Consider the following 26246-nt stretch of genomic DNA (forward strand, 5'->3'; position numbering starts at 1 on the left):
ATTTTGGTTTTGATATTAAGTTGCTGTAGGTTAGGTTTGAGGTTAACCATTAGTTTTATATCAGTCTTATAATTGGTTTAAGAATTTGACAGATAAAAATTAGGTTTGTTTAGTATAGTAGATAACTTTAGGTAGGATTACTAATGTGTGTGAAATATATATGTTACATCAAGTTTAGAGAAAGAACTGACCAGATTACATAAGGTACATACACTAGTATAGACACATATAGACATGGTAGATACATAAGACAGAGTAGAATAGGAAAAGGTTGCAGTTATTTTTTAATATTCTTGCCTCTCTTTTCCATTTTTATTGCCTCTCTCCTTTAACTTGTTGTTTCCCTCTTTATAAAGGTGATCACCATGTGCAGGTGTCTACTTATGTTTCTCTTCTCTTTTTCTCTTTGTTTCTTCCCTAGTTATTTCTCTCTTCCTATACCTTCTTTACAAGGAAATTCATGGGTATATGGTGTTATTCAATTAGTACAGCCTCTAAACGACACAGATGTTTGTTTAGTATGCATACCTCATCGTTTTGCCCTGGGTCAGGTGGATGGGATTATAGTGGGTGTTGGAAGAACAGACTTATTTGTTCCCGACTATGCTCAACTCACTACTAATGAAACTTGGGTCAAAAAATACCCAACAGTAGTGTTTCCCCCATTGATGGGTAATGCCCCAGGGGTGTCTTATCTATGTGTGACAAACACAAGTAATAATGGATCCCTGATGGGCTCTGAAATTTCCTGCAATTTTACATATAATATTTTTACACTGCACTGGTACATTGGAGAGAACACTGAGCATTTCTGGTATAACTTTACGAATGGTTTTGTCTACCGACGTTCTTTTACGACACCCAAATCATGTGTTGCTTTTACCATACAGTTTACGGCTGATCATACCACTGGTAGGATAGCATCTTATGGTGGGTGTAATACCAACCCCCTTTGTAGTTATCGAAGGTCTGTGCTACCCTGTGGTACTACAGGTTCAAATGCTAGTAATTGTTACTTTCTCTGCACACCTTCTAATGTGTCTTAGTTTCCCTATACCCTTCATACCTGAGATTTCCTTGTATGGATCAAAGGCTTTTTATATTCCAGGAGCCTCAGCCTATGTAGGCCAGTATTGATAGTGCAATGATATGCTGTACACTCATCTTCCAAAATGATTTACCTTCTGTGATCTCGTTAGGGTTTCCCCCCTTCCAAGAGTCATACCTCTTCTTCCCCTTAATAATACACAGGCACTTCACCGCTCTAAGAGAAGTATTAGGGCAGCTTCTCCAGTTGCGCCCAAAGATGACGCACTTCAACGAGCACTTGATTACATTAATAGTACTTATCCTTTGACCAAAACTCGTTTAGATGCCTTATCTACTTCCTGGTTGCCCTTCGGTCAGGTAGCTGCCACAGCATAATTTGGCATGGCCACACGCCGATTACAATTGCTATTACATGTGATTGTAATAGAACTTAATAGTGCTATTAATGCCTTACAAGAACAATTGAATGAGGTAATCTTAATGGCTCAATATAACAGACAGGGCTTAGATTACATTCTCGCAGCCCAAGGGGGTCTGTGCACTGTTTTAAACAGCTCTGAATGTTGTACACTTATAGTGAATCGATCTCACATAGTTAAGAACGCCATGGATAAGTTTGTTAATCTTGCTAAGCTTAATGTTGCTATCAAAGTAGATTATGAGCTTTGTCTTGGTTTAATGGAATCGTCAATGGTTTGGACCCTCGTTTTCGAAACTAGGAGTTAGTTTTCATCTGCTTTCACATGCTGTTCCTATGCATTGGACTTTTGCTATGCCTTTGCCTACCATGCATATGTATCTTGCCTTCGACGATGTGGATCTTCCATCGCGGCAGCCATGCCCAGGATGCCCGAACTGAAAATTATGGTCAACTTTTCATCTGCAGTGCAAGATCAAGTAACTACTATCTGTCCGTGCTTAATGATGAACATGCATGGCGTTTCCCCATGAATCAGATGGGTAGGGAAAAACAGTGGGCTTAGCAGAGGTTCGGTAAGATTTTTTCACCTAAGGCTAGCTTAGGATGTAAGGGACAACCTAAGACAGGCACCCATGACCCTGTCCATATGTGAAGGGTTTCTAGGTGTAACCCTTCAAGAGGGGGGTGTATGTAGTATTATGCGATGAGTGAGGTTATCAAATTTGCAGATGATACAAAATTATTCAGAGTAGTTAAATCACAAGCAGACTGTGATACATTACAGGAGGACCTTGCAAGACTGGAAGACTGGGCATCCAAATGGAAGATGAAATTTAATGTGGACAAGTGCAAGGTGTTGCATATAGGGAAAAATAACCCTTGCTGTAGTTACATGATGTTAGGTTCCATATTAGGAGCTACCACCTAGGAAAAAGATCTAGGCATCATAGTGGATAATACTTTAAAATCATTGGCTCAGTGTGCTGCAGCAGTCAAAAAAGCAAATAGAATGTTAGGAATTATTAAGAAGGGAATGGTTAATAGAATGGAAAATGTCATAATGCCTCTGTATCACTCCATGGTGAGACCACACCTTGAATACTGTGTACAATTCTGGTCGCCGCATCTCAAAAAAGATATAGTTGCGATGGAGAAGGTATAGAGAAGGGCAACCAAAATGAAAAAGGGGATGGAACAGCTCCCCCATGAGGAAAGGCTGAAGAGGTTAGGGCTGTTCAGCTTGGAGAAGAGACAGCTGAGGGGGGATATGATAGAGGTCTTTAAGATCATGAGAGGTCTTGAACGAGTAGATGTGACTCGGTTATTTACACTTTCGAATAATAGAAGGACTAGGGGGCATTCCATGAAGTTAGCAAGTAGCACATTTAAGACTAATTGGAGAAAATTCTTTTTCACTCAATGCACAATAAAGTTCTGGAATTTGTTGCCAGAGGATGTGGTTAGTGCAGTTAGTGTAGCTGGGTTCAAAAAAGGTTTGGACAAGTTCTTGGAGGAGAAGTCCATTAATGACTATTAATCAATTTTACTTAGGGAATAGCCACTGCTATTAATTGCATCAGTAGCATGGGATCTTCTTAGTGTTTGGGTAATTGCCAGGTTCTTGTGGCCTGGTTTTGGCCTCTGTTGGAAACAGGATGCTGGGCTTGATGGACCCTTGGTCTGACCCAGCATGGCAATTTCTTATGTTCTTATGCACTGACTTTATGAGGCACCTCATCTCTGCTGTATACCTGAACTAGTTTTTAGAAAAAGAAAGAAGAGTACCCTGAATACGTGCTGGAATGCAATGAGCTGACACCCCAGACCCTTTAGCTGATTGGTCTAATACATACTCAAATCAAATGTACTGCACTTATCTAAAATCAACACACTGAATATGCTTTGTTTGGTCAGTATGAAAGGTTTATAATGCTATGCACACTGCTGAAGGAGCTGAGTAGCTGGGTGTTAACACGATTGTTGTAAAAACTTGTGTTACTCTGAGGAACAAATAATTTGTTCCTCCCCCTCCCTTTTTGTCTTTCTTTTTCTCTATTAAACTCTGATTTCAGATTACAAGCTGTCTGCCGTCTCATTACTCGAAATGAACAATTGGCTATTACCGCTTCCAAGTGTTCTGCCTGCTACGCATCCTCTGGAGGTAGCGCTTGAGTACTGATCAGCTGTTGTACCCATCTGAGGCCTGCTCTTTGCATAAGAGAGCTGCAGACAGCCACCCTGACCCCCAAAGTGGACACCTCAAAGACTCTCTTTAGGTATACCTCGAGCTTGCGATCCTGTATATCTCGCAAAGCTGCACCCCCAGTGACTGGATTGGTCGTTCTTTTCGTGTGACCGCCGACACTGACGCATCCACCTTGGGTACCCTGAGGAAATCCAAGGAGTCTTCAGGGAGTATGTACAACTTGTCCATTGCTCTGTCAACCCTCAGAGAGGCCTCTGGCGCATCCCACTCCCTGGACAACAACTGAAGTAGCATGGGGTGAAAAGGAAATGTCTTAGCTGGTGGGCGGAGGCCCGCCAGGACAGGATCCCCCTTCTTTGCCATCATACTATGCCCTGTAGCATCTTGTGGGGCCTCAATATCCAATTCGTCCAGTACATGGGGGATAAGAGGGTCTAACTCGTCCCTCTGAAACAGTCGCAACACCCGGGGATCATCTCCTTCTAATTGCACCGCAGGTGTCTGATCATCCAGGCCGGGGTCGACAGTAGGGTCCTGATGAGATGGATTGGGAATGAGAGGGTGAGAAACCATCCGTACCCGGGAGGACTCTTGTGGTACCCCTGGCACTTGAGAGTACCCCACCTCATATAGACCCCAGGGGGATTCCTGGTGTTGAGTCTTCTAGGGGTTCTGGTGCTTGAGGAATAGGTGCGTTCCCAGACTCATCCAGCCTAATTACCTTGGCAGAAGAGGGGGGGCTGAAGCTGGGTCCATCCTTGCTAAGTAGGCATTATGAAGTAAAAGAATAAATTCAGCAGAGAAAGGCTGTGGAGTAGGAGCAGGGGGGGGGGGCTACCGGAAATTGTCCCAATGGTGCTTCTGCATCTGGGGGGGATCATGGGAGTCAGAATTGGCGGTGAGGGAAAAAATCCACTGTCTGCCGCTGAATCAGGCTGCGTCTGAGCAGTCAGTGCAAGAGACAAAATGGCTACCGTTCCAGTGTTGCCCGGGAACGGGGCTGACACCCCTGAGAGCATGCGCGCTCAAGCGCACGAAGCAGACCGCCCTGCAGGCCTCAAGGTACCCTCCCCACTGGGGAGGCACCTTGCACATAGGCCTTCCCGGGAGAGCCAATATCCAGGCTCTCCACAGGTACATCGCGACAGACACAGCATCGGAGGGGAACAGAGCCGGCACAGAAATCACCCCCCAGAGGCTGTCAGCAGCAACCAGAAAACCTGTGCTGGAAAGGTAACCAATGACCAAATTAGGAAAATATAAGCTAAAACAGAGGAATAGTGCCTCTCTGTTAGGGCTGCCCTGAGGAAAACGGCTGCTCAGGGCAGCTGGTCGTTGTAAGTGGGGAGGAGAGGTTGGACCACCTGTGAAAAGAAAACTACAGAACTTACCCCAAAGTGAGGAAAAGTCCCAGACAAATTTATGAAGTGTATTAGTGCCAAAAGTTCTGTCTGCAAGTTTCAGGAACACTAAGACAAACAGATAAATCTTTCACAGATCCTCCTATTATATATTTTTTTAATTTTTAAATTTGATCCATCCAAAGAAATCTATAAAGATTATGGGGGAACCGCCGGTGCCACTGTCATCTGCTGGAGTCAGAGTAATACTGAAGGGATGCAGAGGGCGCTCCAACCTATTAGGGGCCATCCTTACAGTTTTTGCTCTGACTTCATCTGCCGGAAGGGGGACATAACCCACTGTCTGGACTGATCCGGGTACGTACGTGGAACTTGCCATTAAAGATCAACTTCCCCAGGCAGGTTTTATTCCAAGAATCAGCTGCCCAACTGCAAAGCCACAGCAACCGATGCACCGCGACTGAAAGGGCCACTGACTGGGAGGAGCTTTGTGACAAGTCATACAAAGCATCCACCAGAAAAGCTGCTGTGTACTCCATCCTGGCCACCTCCTCGCTCTCCAGCAGCTATTGGATCCAACAATGGAGAGCCTGGACCACCACAGCCGAAGGAAAATCTGGACCAACATCACCAACAAAATAAATTTCTCAACTGCAGCTCCATCTTCCTGTCCTGTGGATCCGTCAGGGACCTGCTCCCCCCACCTCCACAGGAATGGTGGTAGGCCTGGTGCCAGCCGTAACCAGAGAATCCAAAACAGGGACCTGAAAAACGTCTGCACCTAAACTGGTGGAAGAGGATACAACCACTGCAGGAGATTAACACTCTGAAGGCCCAACTCCAGGTATTTCCACTCCACCAACATCATTTCCTCTACCTCCGGGGGGAGTGAGAAGGCAGTAGTGGTCTTCCACTTTCCCTTTCTATACTGAAGTCTCCTAAGGCTTTGACTCCTCCAAGCGGAGACCAGAAATAACTGCTCAGCCAAATAACCTCTCTCTTCACTGTGAAAGAAACAGATCACAGAATCAATCTCAAGCAAAAAGAGGAGTTCCCCCTCCTCCGAAGATGCTGATCTATCGGCATCCCCGGACTTCTCAGGTCCTCCCAAGAAGGCCCTGGCACCTCATTTACATTTATTAAAATTTATGAATCGCCTAACATTTAAAAGGACTAGGCAATGAACAAAGGAACAGTCATTAAAAAACCCCATATATATAAACATTCATTTTAAAAAATACATTCAAAGTAAAATCATGAGATCAAATAAAAATAAATAATGCATCATACATTCAAAATAATACATTAAAATAAAATCATGAAATCAAATAAGAGTTACTGCCCTCTTGGCAGAAATCTGTGGGGAGGGAATTGTCAAGCAATCACCCACCGCCTTAGCCATGCTCCTGCATAGCAGCAACCCAGTTTAGAGAATGCACAGAAGGCTTGGTGAAGGAAGTGAAAAAATTCTGGGGAAAATTCACCACTAGACCACAGGGTCAACCCAGATGTACCTTCCTAACTAGTGCCCCCTGCAACCACAGCCGGCACCAAAATGGGAGGAGAATCAAATTCTACCCTGAGCCCTGCCTTCTTAGAGACATGTAGGCCTGAGAATGTAGCAGCATTCAAAATGGCCACCACCTCTGCAGCCCACATGGTAGACCACATATCAGGGCCTTCCAGGGTCAGCACACCAAAAATTCTAACAGGCAGTGAAGGGGGATCCAAGCCCTCCTGCAAGCAACAGCTGGGTTCTTCCCCTGACTGGAGGCATGCCAGACACACAAGGCCTCTCTCTCCTGTGGCCCAGAGTACCCCACAGATCTCGAAGGGATGGAAACTGCAACATAGATTCTCCATCAGGCCAGCTGTGCCGCTACATTGATTGCCGCACGACAGCCCCAGCCGTGACTGCTCTCCCCCTCCATAGTCTCAGCAAACCAGCAGTGCTCCCTCCAGACGACAAGTACACCGCTCCACTGCTGCTGTCCCTATACAGCCGCTCCCGTCTAAATCCTCTGTGTCTGTCTTTTTTTCTTAAAAATGGCAAAGAAAGGGAGGGAAGGAGACAGGAAGGGATGAAGTAGGGGAGCTCAGTGAAGGGAGTAAAGACTCACAAAAAGCATGGGAGCATGAAGAACTCCTCTCAGCAGGAGAAAGACAGAAAGCAAATCTATCTGTTCTTTCTTTTTTCTATTATATATTTTATGCTCCCTGGCCCCTCAGGGGATGGGAGCAGAGCAAGGGCTTGCACTTCTGGCCATAACCAGTAACCTGGCCCAGGGGTCCGACCTCGTCTCAAATGATGAGCTGCTGCATCATTCCAGTCCTACCATCTGCTGAAGGCAGAAAATATTGGATCTCTGCTGCTGGTGCCACCTCCTAATTAGTAGCTGTGATGTGTTGTCTGCATCCATCTGCTGGCAGGGGGAAATAACCCACTTGTCAGGGCTGGGCTGGTATAGCAGGGCGAGATGGAAAGTCATTTTTCCTCTTATATTTTTTCGTTATAGCATTGAAATCCTCATAAAAAATAAAAACTGAAAACAAAAGTCCCTTGTAAAGCATATAAGAGGTAGACTTAAAGATCTAAACGTGTACACCCGAGAGGGAAAGCGAGATAGGGACAATACGATAGACATTTAAATATCTCCAAGGTGTCCATGCAGAAGAGGCGAGCCACTTTCAACAGAAAAGAGGCTGTGAAATGAGGAGTCATGGGATGAGGGCGAAAGGGAATAGACTCAATACTTACATTACCTAAATGTAATCTGCTTTGAAGTGTTGAAAGGCAGAATATAAATGAAATGAATAATTAATGAATCAGTAAGTAATCAAAGGAAATATTTCTTTAGAAAAATGGTGGTGGAACAGCCTCCCCATGGAGGTGGTGGAGATGAGACAGCATGTGAATTCAAGAAATCATGGGGCAAGCATGAGGGATCTCTAAGAGAGTGGCAGGGATTGTTGACCTGAACAATTGCGGTGAACAGGCAAACGAGATAGGCCATATGGTCGTTTTCTGCCTTCATGTTCTATTTTTTGACTTATTCGTGTTTCAGGAAGGAAGCATACTATCTTTGAATCTGTCATCAGTTCATTGAAGTATGTTTTGATGCATGATTTTTGCTTATCTCAGTTATAAGCAGTGGATTCCTGCAACTCCACATTAGCAATGGTGTATGGACTTTTCCTCCAGGAACTTGTCCAAACTGTTTTTAACCCCACTACACTAGTAGCTTATAGCACATTCTCCGGCAACGATTTCCAGAGTTTAATTATGCATTGAGTAAAAAAATATTCTCATTAGTAACTTCATTGTGTGTCCCCCTGGTCTTTGTACTTTTTGAAAGAGTAAACAACTGATTAACATTTACTCGTTCCAGTCCACTCGTTATTTTATAGACCTCTATCATATCTCCCCTTGACCGTCTCTTCCCCAAGCTGAAGAGTCCTAATCTCTTCAGCCTTTCTTCATAGGGGAATCACTCCATCCCCTTTTTCATTGTGGTCGCCTTTCTCTGTACCTTTTCTAATTCTGCTATATCTTTCTTGAGATGTGGTGACCAAAACTGAACACAATACTCAAGATGAGGTTGCGCCATGCCGCGATATAGAGCTATTGAGATATTCTCTGTTTTATTCTACATTCCTTATTTTTCAATTATTTAACTTGCTGAACACATTTTTCGCTCTTTGATATTTGGCAATTTGTTATTTACTGCTTCAGAATATTTGAAACATTTTTAGGAGCTAGGAATATTTTTTTTTCCTTACTTTATTGCTCACTCTTTCACTCACTGCTTGTTCTTGCTATTTTGCTTGGCGATTTTTTTTTTTTTTTTAAGTTTTTTAATTTTTTTTTTTTTTTTTTTTGCTTCTTTTCCTTTATTTTTATTCTGTGATTTACTGAATTTTGCCCACCAGTTCACTTGGGACCTGGTTACTGGGATTTTTCCTGTCATCTAATATTTTCACCATTTCTTTTGGCTGCAATAGTGTCCCTTAATTTGAATCTTATTATATTACATTTCTTTTTTAGCCTCTCTCTCCCCCAGTTTAGAGGTCTAATATGTAATGGCCCCAATTTACTTCTTATTTTTGTTTTTTGAAACAAGCTTTGATTGGATTATATGCAAAAATACTCTTTTAATGTATCATGAGGTGACTGTATATTTTAGATTACTGCTATGGGCCATGCTATTTCTTAACAAATATATTATTGTTGTTATTTAGGAGAGTTGTGGGTGGATCATTGGACCAGTGGCAAGATGGCCATGCCCCCGGGGGAAGATCCCGAGAGGGACCACTAGTCAGGGTCAGAGTTAGGAGACAGACACACACTAGTTCTTTTATTAGACAGTATACTGAACCACCAGAGGTGGCAGTTGTGAGCTAAAATGCCCGGATGGGCTGTAGTCCCTCAGATACTGGAACAGTGATCCCTGGAGGCTGAGCTGAAGAGAGACTGAGATATAGTGAGTAGGCAGGGTATGCAGATGGTAACACTCACACAATGTCTCATAGAAGCCCAGGGCTGGAATGTATGGGCCCTCGAGGAGCGAGTACCTGGTTCCAGGGAAAGCTCTAAGAGAGCGATGGTAACTCACTGCTGTAGTTGGCAGTGATGACTTCCAGGCCGAAGAGAATACGGAGCAAGTCTGGGAAAGAGGGCCCTCAAGGAGCGAGTACCGGTTCCAGACTGCAATCTACAAAGTAAGGGAGAGTGAGGCCCCCGAGGAGCGGGTACCCCTGGTTAGTCCAAGGAGGCAGAGTAGCTTAGGTAGAGTAACTCTTGCTAACTCGATGTGTTAGCAAAATTCTAAGACCTTATATATCCGTCGCGGGTGACGTCATTTCAGGGGGACGCCCCTGAGGTTCACGCCATCGCCAGTACATCAATCGGGGCCACGTGCGCACCCCTAGGCCTCCAGGAAACATGGAAGGTTGCAGCGCCTAGCCGGTCCGGGGACGCCGGAGGACTTCAGCAGAAGGACACCGCGGCAGCCAATCTTCCCGTGGTCGAAGAGGGAGGTGCCAAAGAGGTAAGGAGGGCGGAGAGAGGGCGCCGGGAACCAGACGGACACAACAATTATTCTTGTATCCTGAAAGTTTTAATAGAAAAAGAAAAACATGTTGTTCTGCCTTCCCCATTTTTCCAGCCCAGTATGGCTATTTCTCAAGCTCTGTGCTTACTAAGACCTGCTTCAGTGATAGCAGGAGTTTCCAGCTCTGCCTCGTTGACTGTGGCCTGGGCTGTGAGTACTGCCTTCAGCTATCAGAGCAATCCAAAGGGCCAGATTCAGCAAACAGAATGGGACATTTCATTTTTCACTTACTATCTAGAACAAGTTGAAGATTTTATTCACTTTTTTTTTTCTTTCAAAACAGCAGCTAATATGAATGTAGCAAATGTTGAAAAGTGGAATATAAAAGAAAGAAATGGCTGAGTCTGCAGAACAGAAGCATTTCTAACAGATTAGTGCCCCAAATCCTAGAGCATGGAGCCCATCAACAATAAAGCATGAAGGCACAAGAGAGTTGTATTCTGGCACGCAGATATTCCACTGTAATGTGCACCTCAATGTGTGTAAATTGCCCATCCTGTACATGAGTAAAACTGTGTAGGTTGTTCCACAATGCGACATGCTTTTACCCACATTCTTGTGGAGGCTTTCTTGGAGTACACTGTTTTTTGCCAGAAAAAAAACAAGCTTACTTACTGTAAACAGTATTCTCTGTAGACAGCAGGATGAATTAACCATGACACATGGGTGACATCATCCAATGCCACAAAAAGGCTCATCTCTCTAAGCTCATAGAGCTTTTTGCCTCATCAGCCTTCCCAGCCTCCCCAGTCAATTTCAGAGCTAAGTCTAGCTAGGTAGTCGACTCTCCAGGGAGACGGGCAGGTATTTAGCATGGCTTATTCATCCTTTCAACAGAGAAGCTTATGGTAAGCAAACTTGCTTTCTCCATTGACAAGCAGGGCTGAATTTGCCATAACACATGGGGAATCCCAAGCTGAGGGTTGCAGCAGAGCATTTATTGAACAAGCAAGTCAGACCCCACCATGTAGATTAGACTACTGGATGAAAAGGCTACGCAAAACTACTTGTCTGAATTTACTGTCAATCTTTGAAATACTGTCAAGACAGTCATGGGATGTGAAAGTGGGCATAAAGGACCAAGCTGCAGCACTGTAGAGGTCTTCAATTGGTACTGCTCTCAGATGAACCACTGATGCGGCCAAGGCTCTCACTTGCCGAGCCTTGTTAAGAGTCTGTAAACTGGATGCCTGGTAGGGCATAATGTGCAATACAGTCTGCTAGCCCACTGGACAATGTTCATTTGGTACTGCTACGCCTATTCAGTTAGGATTGTAAGAAACAATCAGCTGCGAGGTCTGATGATATGGCTAAATTCTTTTCCTGTAGTAAGCCAAGACTCTTTTATAGTCTAAGGAATGAAGGGCTTTTCCCCCTTCATATGCATATAGTCACAGAAAGAACATAGGTAACATGATGGCTTAATATGGAAAGCCAATACCACCTTTCATAGAAACTCTGGGTTGGTGTGTGGAGCACTACGCTCCTGTGAAAGAACTGTATAAAGGAAAAGTAATGAACTAAAGCCTAGAGCTAATTGAATCTTCTGACTGATGTAACTGCAACTAGGAATAATACTTGCCATGTGATAATTTTGAGAAAAGCCGACACCAATGGTTCAAACAGTGATTTCATTAGTTGTGCCAGAGGCACATTCAGGTCACATGAAAAAAATGGTTTGACAAAGTCATAGCAGAGAGACTAAATTAATTATTTGCTTTGGTCTTCACTGAAGAAGATCTAAGAGTGATATCCATGCCACAAAAGATGATATTCAAAGGTAATGACTCAGCAGAACTAAAACAAATAGTGTACCTGGAAGACGTAATAGGGCAAATTGATAAACTAGAGTAGCAAATCACCTAGACCAGATGGTATACATCCCAGAATGTTGAAAGAACTGAAAAATGAAATTGCAGACTTGCTATTTGTAAACTATCATTAAAATTGTCTAAGATACCTGAAGACTGAAAGTTTTCCAAAATAATGCTAATTTTTAAAAAGGGATCAAGGGGTGATCCAAGAAACTAGAGACCAATGAGTTTGATGTCTGTCCCAAGTAAAATGGTAGAAACTATCATAAAGAACAAAATTACTGAACTTATAGATAGGTATAGTTTAATGGAATAAAGCCAACATGGATTTAGCCAAGGGAAGTCTTGCCTCACCTATCTGCTACATTTTTTTGAGGGCGGAAATAAACATATGAATAAAAGTGAGCCAGTTGATATAGTGTATCTGGATTTCCAGAAAGTATCTGCAAAGTTCCTCATGAGAGACTGCTTAGGAAATTAAAAACCATGGGACAGGAGGCAATGTCCTATTATGGAATGAGAACTGAATAAAAGAGAGAAAACAGAGTCGAGCTAAATGGTAAATTTTCCCAATGGAGAAAAGTGAATAATGGAGTGTCCCAGGGATCTGTTTTGGCACCACTGCTTTTTAACATGTTTATAAATGATCTGGAAATAGGAACGACAAATAAGCTTATCAAATTTGATGATGACACCAAATTATTCAAAGCTCTTAAAACACATAAGGATTATGAGAAATTGCCAGAAGAACTTACAAAATTGAGAGACTGGGCATGCAAATGACAAATGAAATTTAACGTGGGCACGTGCAAAATGATGCACTTAGGGGCGGATTTTAAGAGCCCTGCGAGCCGGTGCGCCTATTTTACATAGGCCTACCGGCGCGCGCAGAGCCCCGGGACTCGCGTAAGTCCCGGGGTTTTCAGAGGGGGGCGTGTCGGGGGGGCGGGCCCGATCCGCGCGGTGTTTTCGGGGCGGGACGTAGCGTTTCGGGGGCGGGTCTGGGGGCGTGGCCACGCCCTCCGGACCCGCCCCCAGGTTGTGTCCCGGCGCGCTAGCGGCCCGCTGGCGCGCGGGGATTTATGTCTCCCTCCGGGAGGCGTAAATCCCCCGACAAAGGTAAGGGGGGGGTTTAGACAGGGCCGGGGGGTGGGTTAGGTTGGGGAAGGTGAGGGGAGGGCAAAAGAAAGTTCCCTCCGAGGCCGCTCCGATTTCGGAGCGGCCTCAGAGGGAACAGAGGTAGGCTGCGCGGCTCGGCAGGCGCCGGCTATACGGAATCAGTAGCCTTGCGCCCGCCGATCCAGGATTTTAGCGGCTACGCGCGTATCTACTAAAATCCAGCGTACTTTTGTTTGCGCCTGATGCGCCAACAAAAGTACGCCAAATCGCGCTTTTTGAAAATCTACCCGTTAGGGAAGAGTAACTCACATTACAGCTATACGATGAAAGGTTCCATATTAGGAGTCAGCTACTCAGGAAAAGATCTAGGTGTCATTGTTGAAAATACATTAAAATCTTCGGCTTAGTGTGCAGCAGCAGCCAAGAAAGCAAACAGAATGCCTGGGATTATTAGGAAAGGAATGGAGAATAAAACAGAGATATCATAATGCCTCTGTATCACTCCATGGTGTGACCTCATCTTGAGTATTGTGTGCAGTTCTGGTCATCACATCTCAAGAAAGATATAGCAGAATTAGAAAAGTACAGAGAAGGGTGACCAAAATGATAAAGGGGATGGAACAGCTCCCCTATGAGGAAAGGCTAAAGAGGTTAGGACTCTTCAGCCTGGAGAAGAGATGACCGAGGGGCAATATGACAGAGGTCTATAAAATAATGAGTGGAGTGGAATGAGTAAATGTTAATCAGTTGTTTACTCTTTCAAAAAAGTACAAAGACCAGGGGGACAAACAATGAAGTTACAAGATGATACACTTAAAACAATTATTAAGACAAAATACTTTTTTTTTTTTTTTTACTGAACATGTAATTAAGCTCTGGAATTTGTTGCCAGAGGATGTGAAGGTGAGATGACAATGTTCCTGGCGTAAGTCTGGCGGGAGAGAGTTCCAGTGGTGCGGTCCGGCAGTTGATAGTGCTCGTTTTTTGATGGAGTTGTGTATAACGGACTTGCTAGGGGGAGCCTGGAGGGAGCCTCTGTATGCAGATCTGGTTGGCCTTGATGAGGAGTGTAATTTGAGGGGTATGGTAAGTTGCAGAGGGGATTGCTGATATATGGATTTGTGAATGATGGTCAGAGTCTTGAAGAGTATTCTGTAGTGCATGGGTAGCCAATGTAATATTTTTAGTATCGGTGTGATGTGGTCCATACGGCGAGCGTTTGTGAGGATCCTGGCTGCTGCGTTTTGCAGCATCTGAAGAGGTTTGACACTGAGATGTACATTTGACACTGAGATGTACTCTCTCTGACAATGTACTAAGACCTGGGGAAGAAAGAGAGAGTAAGTAGCTATTTTGGTCTGCATGGGTCTAAGGAAGTCTGACCAGGATGAGAACAGTTTCCATTTAAATCCATAAACTCTCCTATTAGATGGCTTTCTGGCAAACACTACTGTTTCCTCAACCTCTTTGGATAAGGAAAATTGGGCTATCAGGAAGTGTCCAACATCCATGCTGTTAGGCTGAGGGAGGGAAGGTTTGGATGATATAGACGTCCCTCTTCTTGAGTTAATAAGTATGGATCTATACTGAGGTGGATTGGAGAGTTGCTAGATTGTTGTACCAGGTATGCAAACCAAATCTCTGGGTCATGCTAGAGAAGTACAAATTACATGGGCCCAATCCTTGAGTACTCTTTGGACTGTCCTGGCTATGAGTGGAAATGGTGGAAAAGCCTACACGAGATCTCCATTCCAGTTGAGCAGGAAGAGCATCCTGAACAGATCTGATCTCATTGGGAAGAATGGAGCAAAATCTTTCCAATTTTCTATTTTCCTCTGAGGCAAATTGGTCAATTGTTGGAAGTCCCCATAGAATGAACAGTCTGTCAGTAATCGATTATTGCAGGGAACATTCATGTGGATAAAATACTCTGCTGAGGTGATCTGCTAACATGTTGGATATCCCTAGAAGGTAAGTTACTTGCAGGACAGCTTAATGGTTTTGTTTGGTGTTATGGTCTGTTATTTTTAACATGTTATTTTCTTTTATGAAAATTTGTTCTTATGATTTTACATATTTATTATGAACATATGGCTGTAAGTCACCTAAAGTTCATCACCAGGCGACTAATAAAATAAATATCTTTATTGACTCTTGGCAATAACACTGTACCACCTTTTTGTTCATGTAGAACATGGCTACCTGATTGTCTGTTTAGATGTGAAAGCTCTTCCCCTGCAGAAGATGCGTGAAAGTTGTCAAAGCGTATCTGATTGCTCACAGTTCATTCAAGGAGGCTGATCTGAAATTGTCTTTATGTTAATGACTAAGTCCCTTGAGTTCAGAAAGGGCCTGTGCAGGCCTCCCATCCTTTTGTGGAGGGATCTTGCCACCAATGCTACTTGGTGATAAAGCAGACAGGATGGTGCCCTCTTCTTGATGGATGAAGGGTTGTAGCCACTAGCGAAGCTCCCATTTCATTTCCTGTGAGACAACCACTGAGATCATTAAGGGCTGAGTTAATTGGTCCCAGTGGGAACAGAGACCCCCACTGTTGAAGTCACACGTAAAGGCAGGTTAGTGAAACTATATGTCCCAGAACAATAAGAATTTCCCTGGCTGTTGTCGGATTGGTGTTCAGCAGTCGGTCCCAAGAGTATTCGCCAATTCTGATTAGAGGAAAGTTCTTACTTATAAGGAATCCATCCATGCTCCTCTGAATTTGATTTTCTGGGTGGGAATTAAAATTGATTTTTCAAAATTCACCAGGAATCCTGTAAGAACTGAACTGATTTCTGAAGGAAGGTGACAACATTTTCCCAGAAAGTCATAGTCGACAGCCAATCATATAGATAAGGGAAGGTGTGCTACTACTACAGCAAGGCATTTGGAAAAGACCCTCGGTATGGGATAAGAAAATTGGTTCTTACCTGATAATCTTCGTTCCTGTAGTACCACGCATCAGTCCAGACTCCTGGGTTTTGCCTCCCCTCCAGCAGATGGAGACAGAGAAAATTTTGACAGACTCTGCCTTATATACCAAGGTGCCACCCACAGTCTGCCAGTATTACTCAGTGTCAAAGCAGAAAGGTTCAAAATCAAACTATCTACAGGAACCGTAAACGGGATCACTAACCCCAACTGTGAACCAAACCATAACTAAGATCAATCTGCAGACCATAAAGAACCAATGCTGAATGAGCGGACTCTCCCTTACCTGTATGTGTGCAATGGGTGGGACTCTGGACTGATCCATGGTACTACAGGAACGAAAATTATCAGGTAAGAACCAATTTTCTTTTCCCTGTACATATCCGGATCAGTCCAGACTCCTGTGATGTACCAGAGCTGTCTTTACCCGGGATGGGATCTGGAGAGGCCCACTCTCAGCACATCTCTCCAAAATTTCCCAAACCTGGCGCCTGGACATCCAGCCTGTAATGTCTTGCAAAGGTATGCAAGGATTTCCATGTGGCCGCTCTGCAAATCTCCTGCAGAGAGATTTGTTGACATTCCGCCCAGGAAGCCGCTTGAGAACGTGTAGAATGAGCCCGAAGCCCCACTGGTAAGTGCCTACCACGTAGCAAATACGCGGAATTTATCACCTCCTTCAGCCACCAGGCTATCGTGGTCTTAGATACCATATTACCCCATTTTGGATCGCTCCAAAGGACAAAGAGGTGATCCAAGACCCGAAAATTGTTGGTAACTTCCAAACAGCGCAGCAGAGCCCTGCAAACATCCAACTTCCTTAAGTCTTTAGAGAAGGGATCCGACCTATCCAGATCTGAAAAGGACGGAAGCTCCACCGATTGATTCAAATGAAAAGAGTAAACTACTTTTGGAAGAAAGGACGGACCCATTCGCAAGGATACATCAGAATCTGAAATCCTTAAGAAGGGCTCCCTGCACGACAATGCCTGAAGCTCAGACATTCTACGAGCCGAGGAAATCGCCACTAGAAACACCACCTTCAACGTGAGGTCTTTCAACATTGCTCGTTTCAAAGGGCGCCGCACACAAAGCCGTAAGAACTAATTTGAGATTCCAGGATGGACAAGGCTGACTCACCGGTGGATGCAAATGCTTTGCCCCCCTAAGGAAGTAAGAGACATCCGGATGTGCAGCCAACGCTACCCAGTTTATGGTACCACGCAAAGAACCAAGAGCTGCCACCTGCACCCGCAAGGAACTACAGGACAATCCCTTAGCTAAACAAGCCTGAAGGAAAGCTAAGATATCCGATACGGATGCCCGAGTGGGCACCACCTCTTGGGCTAAGCACCAAGAGTCAAAGGCCTTCCATACATGCACATAAGACAGGGAAGTCGAAGTTTTACGTGATCTCAACAGCGTAGTCACCACCGCATCGGAATACCCTTTGTCCTTCAAACGCTGCCTCTCAAAAGCCATGCCGCTAGACAGAAGCGATAGACCTGGTCGAAACAGAGGAGCCCCTGATGAAGAAGGTTCAGAAGACACGGGAACCGCAGAGGACTCTCCATCGCAAGATTGACCAGATCAGCAAACCACGGCTGATGCGGCCACTTGGGAGTCACCAAGATCACATCTGCCGGGTGCTTCTCTATTCGCTGGAGCACTTTCCGATTAGCAGCCAAGGAGGGAACTCGTAAAGCAGGACAGTCGTTGGCCAGGGTAGAACCAGAGCATCTACTCCTTCCGCTCCTGTGTCTCTGCGGCGAGCAAAGAAGCGCGGAGCCTTGGAATTCTTGAACGTCGCCATCAGATCCATGCAAGGTGTGCCCCATCTGTCGCAGATGAGTTGAAAAGCTTTGTTCGCCAGCTCCTACTCTCCTGGATTGAGATGATGTCAACTTAGAAAATTTGCGTGAACGTTGTTGACGCCACTATGCTGACCAGGTTCTGCTCCGCCCAGCTAATAGGCGAGCTTCCAACGCCACTGGCTGACTCTTGGTGCCTCCCTGGCGATTGATGTAAGCCACCGTGGTCGCATTGTTGGACAGCACTCTGACTTCTCCTTGATAAGCGTGAGGAAGGCCTGCAACGCCAGCCGTACTGCTCTGGTCTCCAGATGATTGATTGACCATCGCGACTCCTCCGGAGACCATTGCCCCTGCACTGATTTCCGCAGACAAACCACTCCCCAACCGGAAAGGCTGGCATTCATGGTGACCACCGTCCACTCCGGATCAACCAAGGGAACGCCACGGCTCAAACTGTCCGAGAGCAGCCACCAATCCAGACTGGACTGAGCGGACTCTGGCAGCGGCCGATGGAATTGTTCGGAAACTGGACTCCAACGGGAAAGTAATGCTGATTGCAAAGGCCGCAAGTGAGCGAACACCCATGGGACCAGTTCCAGAGTCGAAGTCATGGAACCCAGAACCTGCAAGTAATCCCAGATCTTCGGAGGATGCTTGGACAAGAACATCCTCACTTGCCCTTGCAATCTGACAATGCGGTCAGATGTTAGGAAAACTCTCCCCTGTCGGGTGTTGAACAAAGCTCCCAAAAATTCCAATGATTGGGAAGGGATCAGGTGACTTTTGGCCCTGTTGACCACCCAGCCAAGCGCATTCAACAATTGCAGTACTTCGCCCGAATCAGCCAATCATCCAGTACGGGTGCACCAACAAGCCTTATCTGTGCAGTTGTGCTGCCACCACTATCATTATCTTGGTGAATGTCCTGGGGGCTGTAGCAAGGCCAAAGTGCAGAGCTTGGAACTGGTAGTGCTGTCCCAGTATGGAAAATCTCAGGAATCTCTGATGATCCGTCCGGATCCCAATGTGCAAATACGCTTCCGTCAGATCCAAAGATGCTAGGAACTCCCCCGGCCAAAGTGAAGCAATGACGGACCGTAACGTCTCCATGCGGAAGCGGGGTATCCGAAGACATCTGTTGGCCCGGAAGGACCCTTCCTTTTTTGGCACGACGAAGTAAATGGAGTAACAGCCCCTTCATTGTGCTGACGGAGAAACTGTAACAATGGCGCCGAGATCGAGAAGGCATCGCAATGTCTGCTTTACTGCTCGACGGTATACCAGCATGGTGAGATCAGAAACAGAGGGCGGGGGTTGGTGTACAAAATCTAAAGCGTAACCGTGTTTTATCACAGACAGAACCCCACTGGTCCGATGTGATTTTGGTCCATTCCTCGTAAAACAGAGACAGTCTGCCCCCTACCACTGGAACAGAGGAATGGACCGGCCGCCCATCATTGTGAAGATTTTCCGCCTGGAGCAGACTGGGAGGTACCAGGTCTACTGAAACATCTCCCACGAAAGGGCTGAGACCATGACTGCTGTCTGCCAGCATTCTGTTGAAAAGAAGAAGTGGGCGTTCGGGGTGCTTGAGATCTTCGAACCCCATGAAAGCGGGACCGCGAAGAAAAGGATCCCCTCGACTTTGGTCTGTCTTCCAGCAGTCGATGAACCTTATTCTCACCCAAGGACTGAATCATTTCTTCCAGCTCCTTTCCAAACAGCAGCTTGCCCTTAAAAGGCAGTGGACCCCAACTGGGATTTAGAAGAAACATCCGCAGACCAGTTTCGCAACCACAAAAATCTACGGGCCGAGACAGAGGAGACCATGGACAATGCGGATGTCCATAAATGGTCATAAAGGGCATCCGCACTATAAACCACCACTGCCTCGAGGTGTCCTGCCTGAAGAGCTTCTTCGTCAGACAGAGATTCGTTGGCTTGTAGCTGCTGCACCCAGCGGAGTCCTGCTCACAAAGCAAAATTGCTACACATAGCTGCTAGGACCCCCAGCGCAGAGACCTCAGAGATCTTCTTAAGCTGCAGCTCAAGCTTTCGATCCTGCAGATCCTTGAGTGCCGTGGACCTCGTGACTGGGATAGTAGTCTTTTTCGTGACCGTAGATACTGCTGCATCAACCTTCGGGACCCATATAATTTCAAAAGCCTCCTCCGGCAGAGGATAAAGCTTGTCCATAGCTTACATGACCTTTAACCCCAAATCTGGGGTGTCCCATTCTCTGAATAACAGATCCGTGGCCGAGAAATAGAAAGGGAAAGACATAGGAGGACCCCTCAGGCTCAACAACACGGGGTCCATAGACCCTAAGCGAGACTCTTCCTGGGGCGCCTCAATCCCCAACTCCCCCAAGATGGTGGGAATGAGGGGTCCGAGCTCCTCCCTGCGGAACAGGCGGACCTCTTTCGGGTCATCTCCTTCAACTACATGGGACGCCCGAGCAGCACTCTGCTGCTGGTCCCCCTCGCCCTCTACCCCCCTTGGGGGGCTGGGCTGGTAGGTCCAGACCATCTGGATCAGCCACCTTTGAGGATGAGTCCAAGTCGGTTTGTAATGCCATAGTACGCAAGGGGCGCTTTGCTTTTGCGGGCCCCCTGGTGCCTCAGACCGGGGCTGCTCCCTGGGCTTAGGAAGAGGAGAGAAAAGGACTGACTGAGCAGCAGACTGCTTCTTGCATGCTTTTCTAGCCTTAAAGGCCTTTGGGAGCAATAAAATAATGATGAAAAGGAGGAGGAAGAATCCTCAGAATCTGTCTACACCCCCGCTTCCTGCGCATTTGTGTTAATCAGCGCAGGAGATTTAGGCTGCGGAGACAGCGCCAACGGGAGATTCCCCTCCCCCACCGTGAACTGAGCCGCCGACGAAAAGGAGCTCAAAATGGCGCTGGTTCCCGCACTCAGTGGGAACTGACTGGGGGAAGGCGCCGGCAAACTCCCGAACGCGAGCGCCACTGACTGGCCCCCCGGCAGCGTCGGGAGGTTCCCTCGCCCCCCAGGATGCAGGAGGAACATAACCCATCACGGGAGAGGGGCGCATGCCCGGAGCCACACGCACAGTATTAGGAGCAAGAAAAAAAAGAAACTTTTTTTTTTTTTTTAAACTGCGAGAGACTGGCCAAATTCAGTACCAAAAACAGCACCAGCACTGCCTGCAGTCGCGACCGCGAAGGAAAGAAGAGCCCCAACTTTTTTTTTTCCCCAAACCTGAACCGCAGATCTTGGATCCTGTGCTGGTGGGGTCCCACTGGGGTGAGTGATCCGGGCTCCCCGGTATCACCCCAAGCACTGCTGCACCTTGGCACAAAAGGGCCCTCACCCCCTGGCCGCAGCCGCCTCAATCACCAGAGGGGATGGTCCCCTCAGGACCTGGCAAACCCCTGGGAAGGCCACAGGACACTGTCCGTCCGACATCGTCTCTCATTTCTTTTTTTTCTTTTTTTAAAGAAATAGAACCCTAAGTTCTAGCTGACTAGCTCTATTATTTATTTATTTATTTTTACCAAGTAACCAGTACAGACTGAGTTTTGCACCTCCACCATCTGCTGGAGACAAAGTAGTACGGGCAGACTGTGGGTGGCACCTTGGTATATAAGGCAGAGTCTGTCAAAACATTCTCTGTCTCCATCTGCTGGAGGGGAGGCAAAACCCAGGAGTCTGGACTGATCCGGGTACGTACAGGGAAACAGAGGGTATTCCCATCAAACCTTCATCCAATTCGAGAGAGGAGAGAACATTAATCCAGGTCCCCAGTGATGGATTAGGCATCTGAGGAGGGGTCCTTGGACACCTCAGAGGAGTGTATTCCTGATGTACATCCTCTGACTGGTTGGACTCCACTACAAGTGAATGCATGGGACTAGAATCTCCTCGTGAGGGTTCTGATGGACTACTCGCTTGGTCTAGGGAAACTGACTCCTCCTTACAGGAGCAAATCTGATATTTTGGAAAGGAGAAGTTGAAGAGTATTCTCCTTATCTTTAGCTGCCAGAGAAGTAAAGAAAGTCTTCACCAACTCCATCACTTGGACCATGGGCTGACGTACCCTCTAGCCATCCTCTTCAGATACTAGGACAGAATCTCATTGCACATCTTCTGTACTTTGCAATGAAGGCTGATATGAAATCAAGAGTACCATGGAAGAAGTGTGATCTGGTGTTATCTAGTTCTGGAGATTGCTGGGGGTAAGTGAATCATAACTCCTCCTGCCCCTGACAACTTTCCCATATGCCTGGTAAGTTAGTGAACAGTTGCATCAGAAGATCTGTGGCCCAGTGTGTTGATGACAGTGAAACCTGTTTCAATGCACGAAACATTAACGATATTGAGGTCTTCTGTGTCGACAGCACCATGGCTTGATGCTCTGGAGAACAGTACATTGGTTGCTTGATGCTTTTTATGCGTTGGATATGCCACTGATTCTTCTTAGAAGTGCCCTGCTTCTGTTTGTTAAACCCAGAAGGCTCAAAGGGTGAGACTTTTTCAAGATGTTTCTGCTCAACTCTGTACCCAGGGAACAAGAAGAGGCTCCACTCCAGGATGAGGATCAGCCAATGCTCTTCAGAGCTTATGTAGTTCCTCCATTTTCCAGGCCATAGACTTTTGGGATCATGGAGACATCCAATCACAGTGGTGGTAATTTGCCAGGTTGTGGTTCAATCCAAAATGGCAGTAACAGAGGTCAAGTCCATCCATAATGGATATCTTCCTATTGCATATACAATCTTTGAAGCTATTTCAGTAGGTTTCTTAGATCTGGACATCCTGTTAAGAAAAATATCTTTTTTCCCCCAAATTGCACTGAAAATTGCTATTTGGGGGGCAGCCAAGGCAGCTTAATAATTGAAAAGTCTATTAAAAAAAAAAAAAGCATTGAAGATATCAAGAAAAAGTTTTCAGAGAAATAGAATACATGTCCATGCTGATGCTTGGATGAAAAAAAGACTGAAGAGGCTTGCGAGGCAACTGCAGAATTCCTACACATGCTCAGTATAGCAAGAGCTCTATGAGCTTAGGAAGAAGGGTCCGTTCAGCATCATCAGATGACACCACCCACCTCATGGCTAATTGCAACCTGCTGGTCGACTGAGAAAAAAACAGGTGCAAATTTCTGGTACTTTTTCCTTCAACAATTTTCAAAGGGAAAGCACGCACGTACCTTCCCTTTGAGAACCAGTGCAAAATCCACAAATAAAAAAAGTACTGGACTTTGCACCTGCCCGCAGTTTTGAAAATTATCCCATAAAAAAAAAACTATTTACAGTCCTTAGCTCTAAGGGATTCCTCTGACCACAATGTAATTTTAAGTATAGCAAACCATTCCTGTATCCTCAGCACAAAGATAGTTTAAGCTAGCAGTTAAGAGCAGTGTCCTGCAAAACCTGCAGAACTTCCTTAAGTTCTGAGTTGAAAGTTAACTTTACCACCTACACTGTGACCTTAGGCAAAGCATTTTATCTGCCAATGTAGATAAAAATGCAATGGGACAGTTGCCTTTGCTGCCATGTACATCAGGTAGAACAGATGATAGCCAGATCCTACACTCCAAAGAGGGCCGTATGTATATTTCTGAAGTATAACTGTTTAGATGATAAATAATTCTCATTATTATTGCTGTCACATTTACTTATCGCATGTGACAATAATAATTCTAATACGTCCTTCCTTCAGGATTAACTAGTGTACCAACCTGTATCTAGGAAGCCCATGGAAATTCCAATGATGGACATCATCACAGTCAGTGATATTGCATGTGTACACCAGGGAATGGCATACAGCCCAACAGCAGTCCATAGCATCGAAAATCCTACGGCAAGAAAAGCAAAATATAAGTCACACAATATGCAAAGAGAAATGTACATCTATGGAAATCTTTCAGACAATCATTAATAACCATGAGATTCACACAGCTGAATCCTGGGCCCAGCATAAGTCAAGAATAAAGGGAACTCCATCTACCATCACACACTCTGGTCTTGCCAGCCTACCAGTTCCTTACTCAGGTTACAGCTTTCTGGTCTACTCCCATATCATCTGGCTTGCTTACCAGTGCAGCAGTGTCAAAAGCCTTACTAAGATCTAAAGAGACACCTCCCTCATTCGCCACTTTTGTCGCCTAATTAAAATACTCAATCAAGTTTATCTGATAAGATGTTCCCTTTGTGAAACCATTTATCTGGTGTCCTGTAAACTAAACTACTTGTTCCAAGGTGCTGCACTATCTTTTTCTTAGGAAAACAAAGTAGATTAGACACCACGGAATAGTCCAATCTCTGAGCTTTATTGAAATGGAGAAGCGATCTTTTAAATATATGCCCGACTCAGACCGGGTTTCGCCTCACACAGGGGCTGCCTCAGGGGCTAAAACAAATAAATAACAATTATAACGTTTTCCAAAATTATGGTGATCATAGTGGCGACACTGAGGAAAGAAGGGATCCTGGTGCATCCTTACTTAGACGACTGGCTGATGCAGGCGAAGATTCTAAAAAAAAATTGGTCAGTTCTACAGTTGTTACCATGTTTCAAAGAAAAAGAACTTATGATAGCCAACAAAAGAGAGGAAAATATTAAAGAATTAGTGGCCTCTTCAGCATTACCGATTAATAAAATCATGGATAAGAGACCCCCAGGACACCGACCCAGTGGTAGCTGCTCTGTCTGTTCAGTTAATATGAAAGTCAAGAGCTTGTTAATTCCAGGAACGAATAGAGAATTCAAGTTAAGTTCATTTACTAATTGGAAAACCAAAGGCGTAGTTTAACTGGTAATCTGCACTTGCAACAAAGCTTATGTTGGAAAAACCATAAGACAATTTAACAAACAAATTATAGAACATAAGAGTAGTATTAAAAGAATAGAATCCAAACCACTGTTCCAACACACAATACAGATGAACCACAATTTTAATGATTACAAATTCTGTGAACTTCAACAAGTGGTTCCACACTGGCGTGGTGGCGATATGGACAATCTTTTACTACAATTAGAACAGAAATTCATTTTTGATTTTAAAACTATGGAACCCAATGGTTTAAATTTAGAGGTAGATTATTCTGTTTTTTTATAATTTTTTTATATTTTGCGCATACATTAATTTTATATGATTTTACCTGTTTACTGTATTAATTTTACCTGGGTTTCTCATCATCTATATGCTTTTAGTTTTTATGTGCTTCTAATATTTTTATGTGCCTTCAATCCATATTTCATAATTTTACTTTTTATTTTTTAATTTATTTGGTTGTCTATTTACATCTTTCATCAGTGTTAACAATTGTCTGTGTGGTCTTATTTTTATGTGCTTTTAATGTTCTGTATTTTTTAATTTTTATCACCTTCATATCAGCAGAACCATATTGCCTAACATTTATCAATCAGTTCAGTATCCTTGGTATTGGTCAGGTTTTGCGCATATTTTACAAACAGTTTTTATTTGTTGCCATTAATACATACACTCTATATAGCTGTTTTACAGACCACACCCCTGTGGTTGACAGACAGCGTTCCTTTGGCGTGGTTTTCATTTGATTGACAGCGCTACTTGGCGCGTTTTTGAAAAGTTAAAAGGCTTCACTAACTATTCACAGTCAATGCTGTTTTTCGATTGGAGACGACACTGTTCGCTGTATCTATTCTAAGTAAGTTTCTCTCACTTAGTGCTGTTATTCTTTACTTAATATCTTTAAAGCTGGCTTTTAAATTTGAACTTTTTTTTTTTTTTTTTTTTAAGAGGTACTGCTGTTTCGGCAAGAATTCAGCGTCTAGCTGACTTTCAAATTTCATTTTGTCACATTTTAGATTTAGTGCTGTTTCGGCAAGGATTCAGCGTCAAAACTTTTATCGTGACTGCCGCTCGAAGTAAAGATAAAGCCGGTCTGTTCTAAGGTATTTTTTTAGAACCAGTAAAGTCATGCTCCCGCAGCGCTAAGCTTTTCAGTTTCTCTTATGGAGCTTTTTTAAGGTTTCGTCACTGCATGTTAAGATGGTAATCATTTCCGGTTTTGTTTACTAGATACTGTTTGTACTTTTAAAGTAGTTTCCGGCATTGTTAGTATGGGTGCAGTATATCCAAAAATTTCTTTTGATTTCTTTTATGGCATGCACAGTCACGTGCGTGCTTTAAGTATTTGGTTTATTTATTCTGAAGTGATATTTAAAGGAGTGGTTAGACAATTGCCATAGTCACTCTTGTAGTTACATTCCATCATTTTTTATTTAATTTCTAAATCAATATTTTTGCTCAAACATGATTTAATTACGATTTTTCTAACGCACATATTAATAGACCACTAGACTTTCGATCATTCATGCTTGCACATTTATACTTAATAAGACTAATTAGATACAGGTAAATCATATATTGTACAGAGTTTCTTGGTTACATTTTTTTAAAAGAAAACTTT

The 26246-nt window shown here is 44.5% G+C and overlaps 1 protein-coding gene across 1 annotated transcript in view; it reads right to left on the reverse strand.

Moving 5' to 3' along the window:
• Window positions 1-26246, reverse strand: part of MFSD4B (major facilitator superfamily domain containing 4B) — a 59263-nt gene that overhangs the window by 20012 nt on the left and 13005 nt on the right. The window contains exon 3 of the mRNA XM_029595255.1: window positions 23531-23647. Within this exon, the coding sequence (XP_029451115.1) occupies window positions 23531-23647 (117 nt within the window). The remainder of the gene's footprint in view (window positions 1-23530; window positions 23648-26246) is intronic.

The sequence above is a fragment of the Rhinatrema bivittatum genome, chromosome 3, assembly GCF_901001135.1.
Source record: "Rhinatrema bivittatum chromosome 3, aRhiBiv1.1, whole genome shotgun sequence".
Classification (NCBI taxonomy): Eukaryota; Metazoa; Chordata; class Amphibia; order Gymnophiona; family Rhinatrematidae; genus Rhinatrema; species Rhinatrema bivittatum.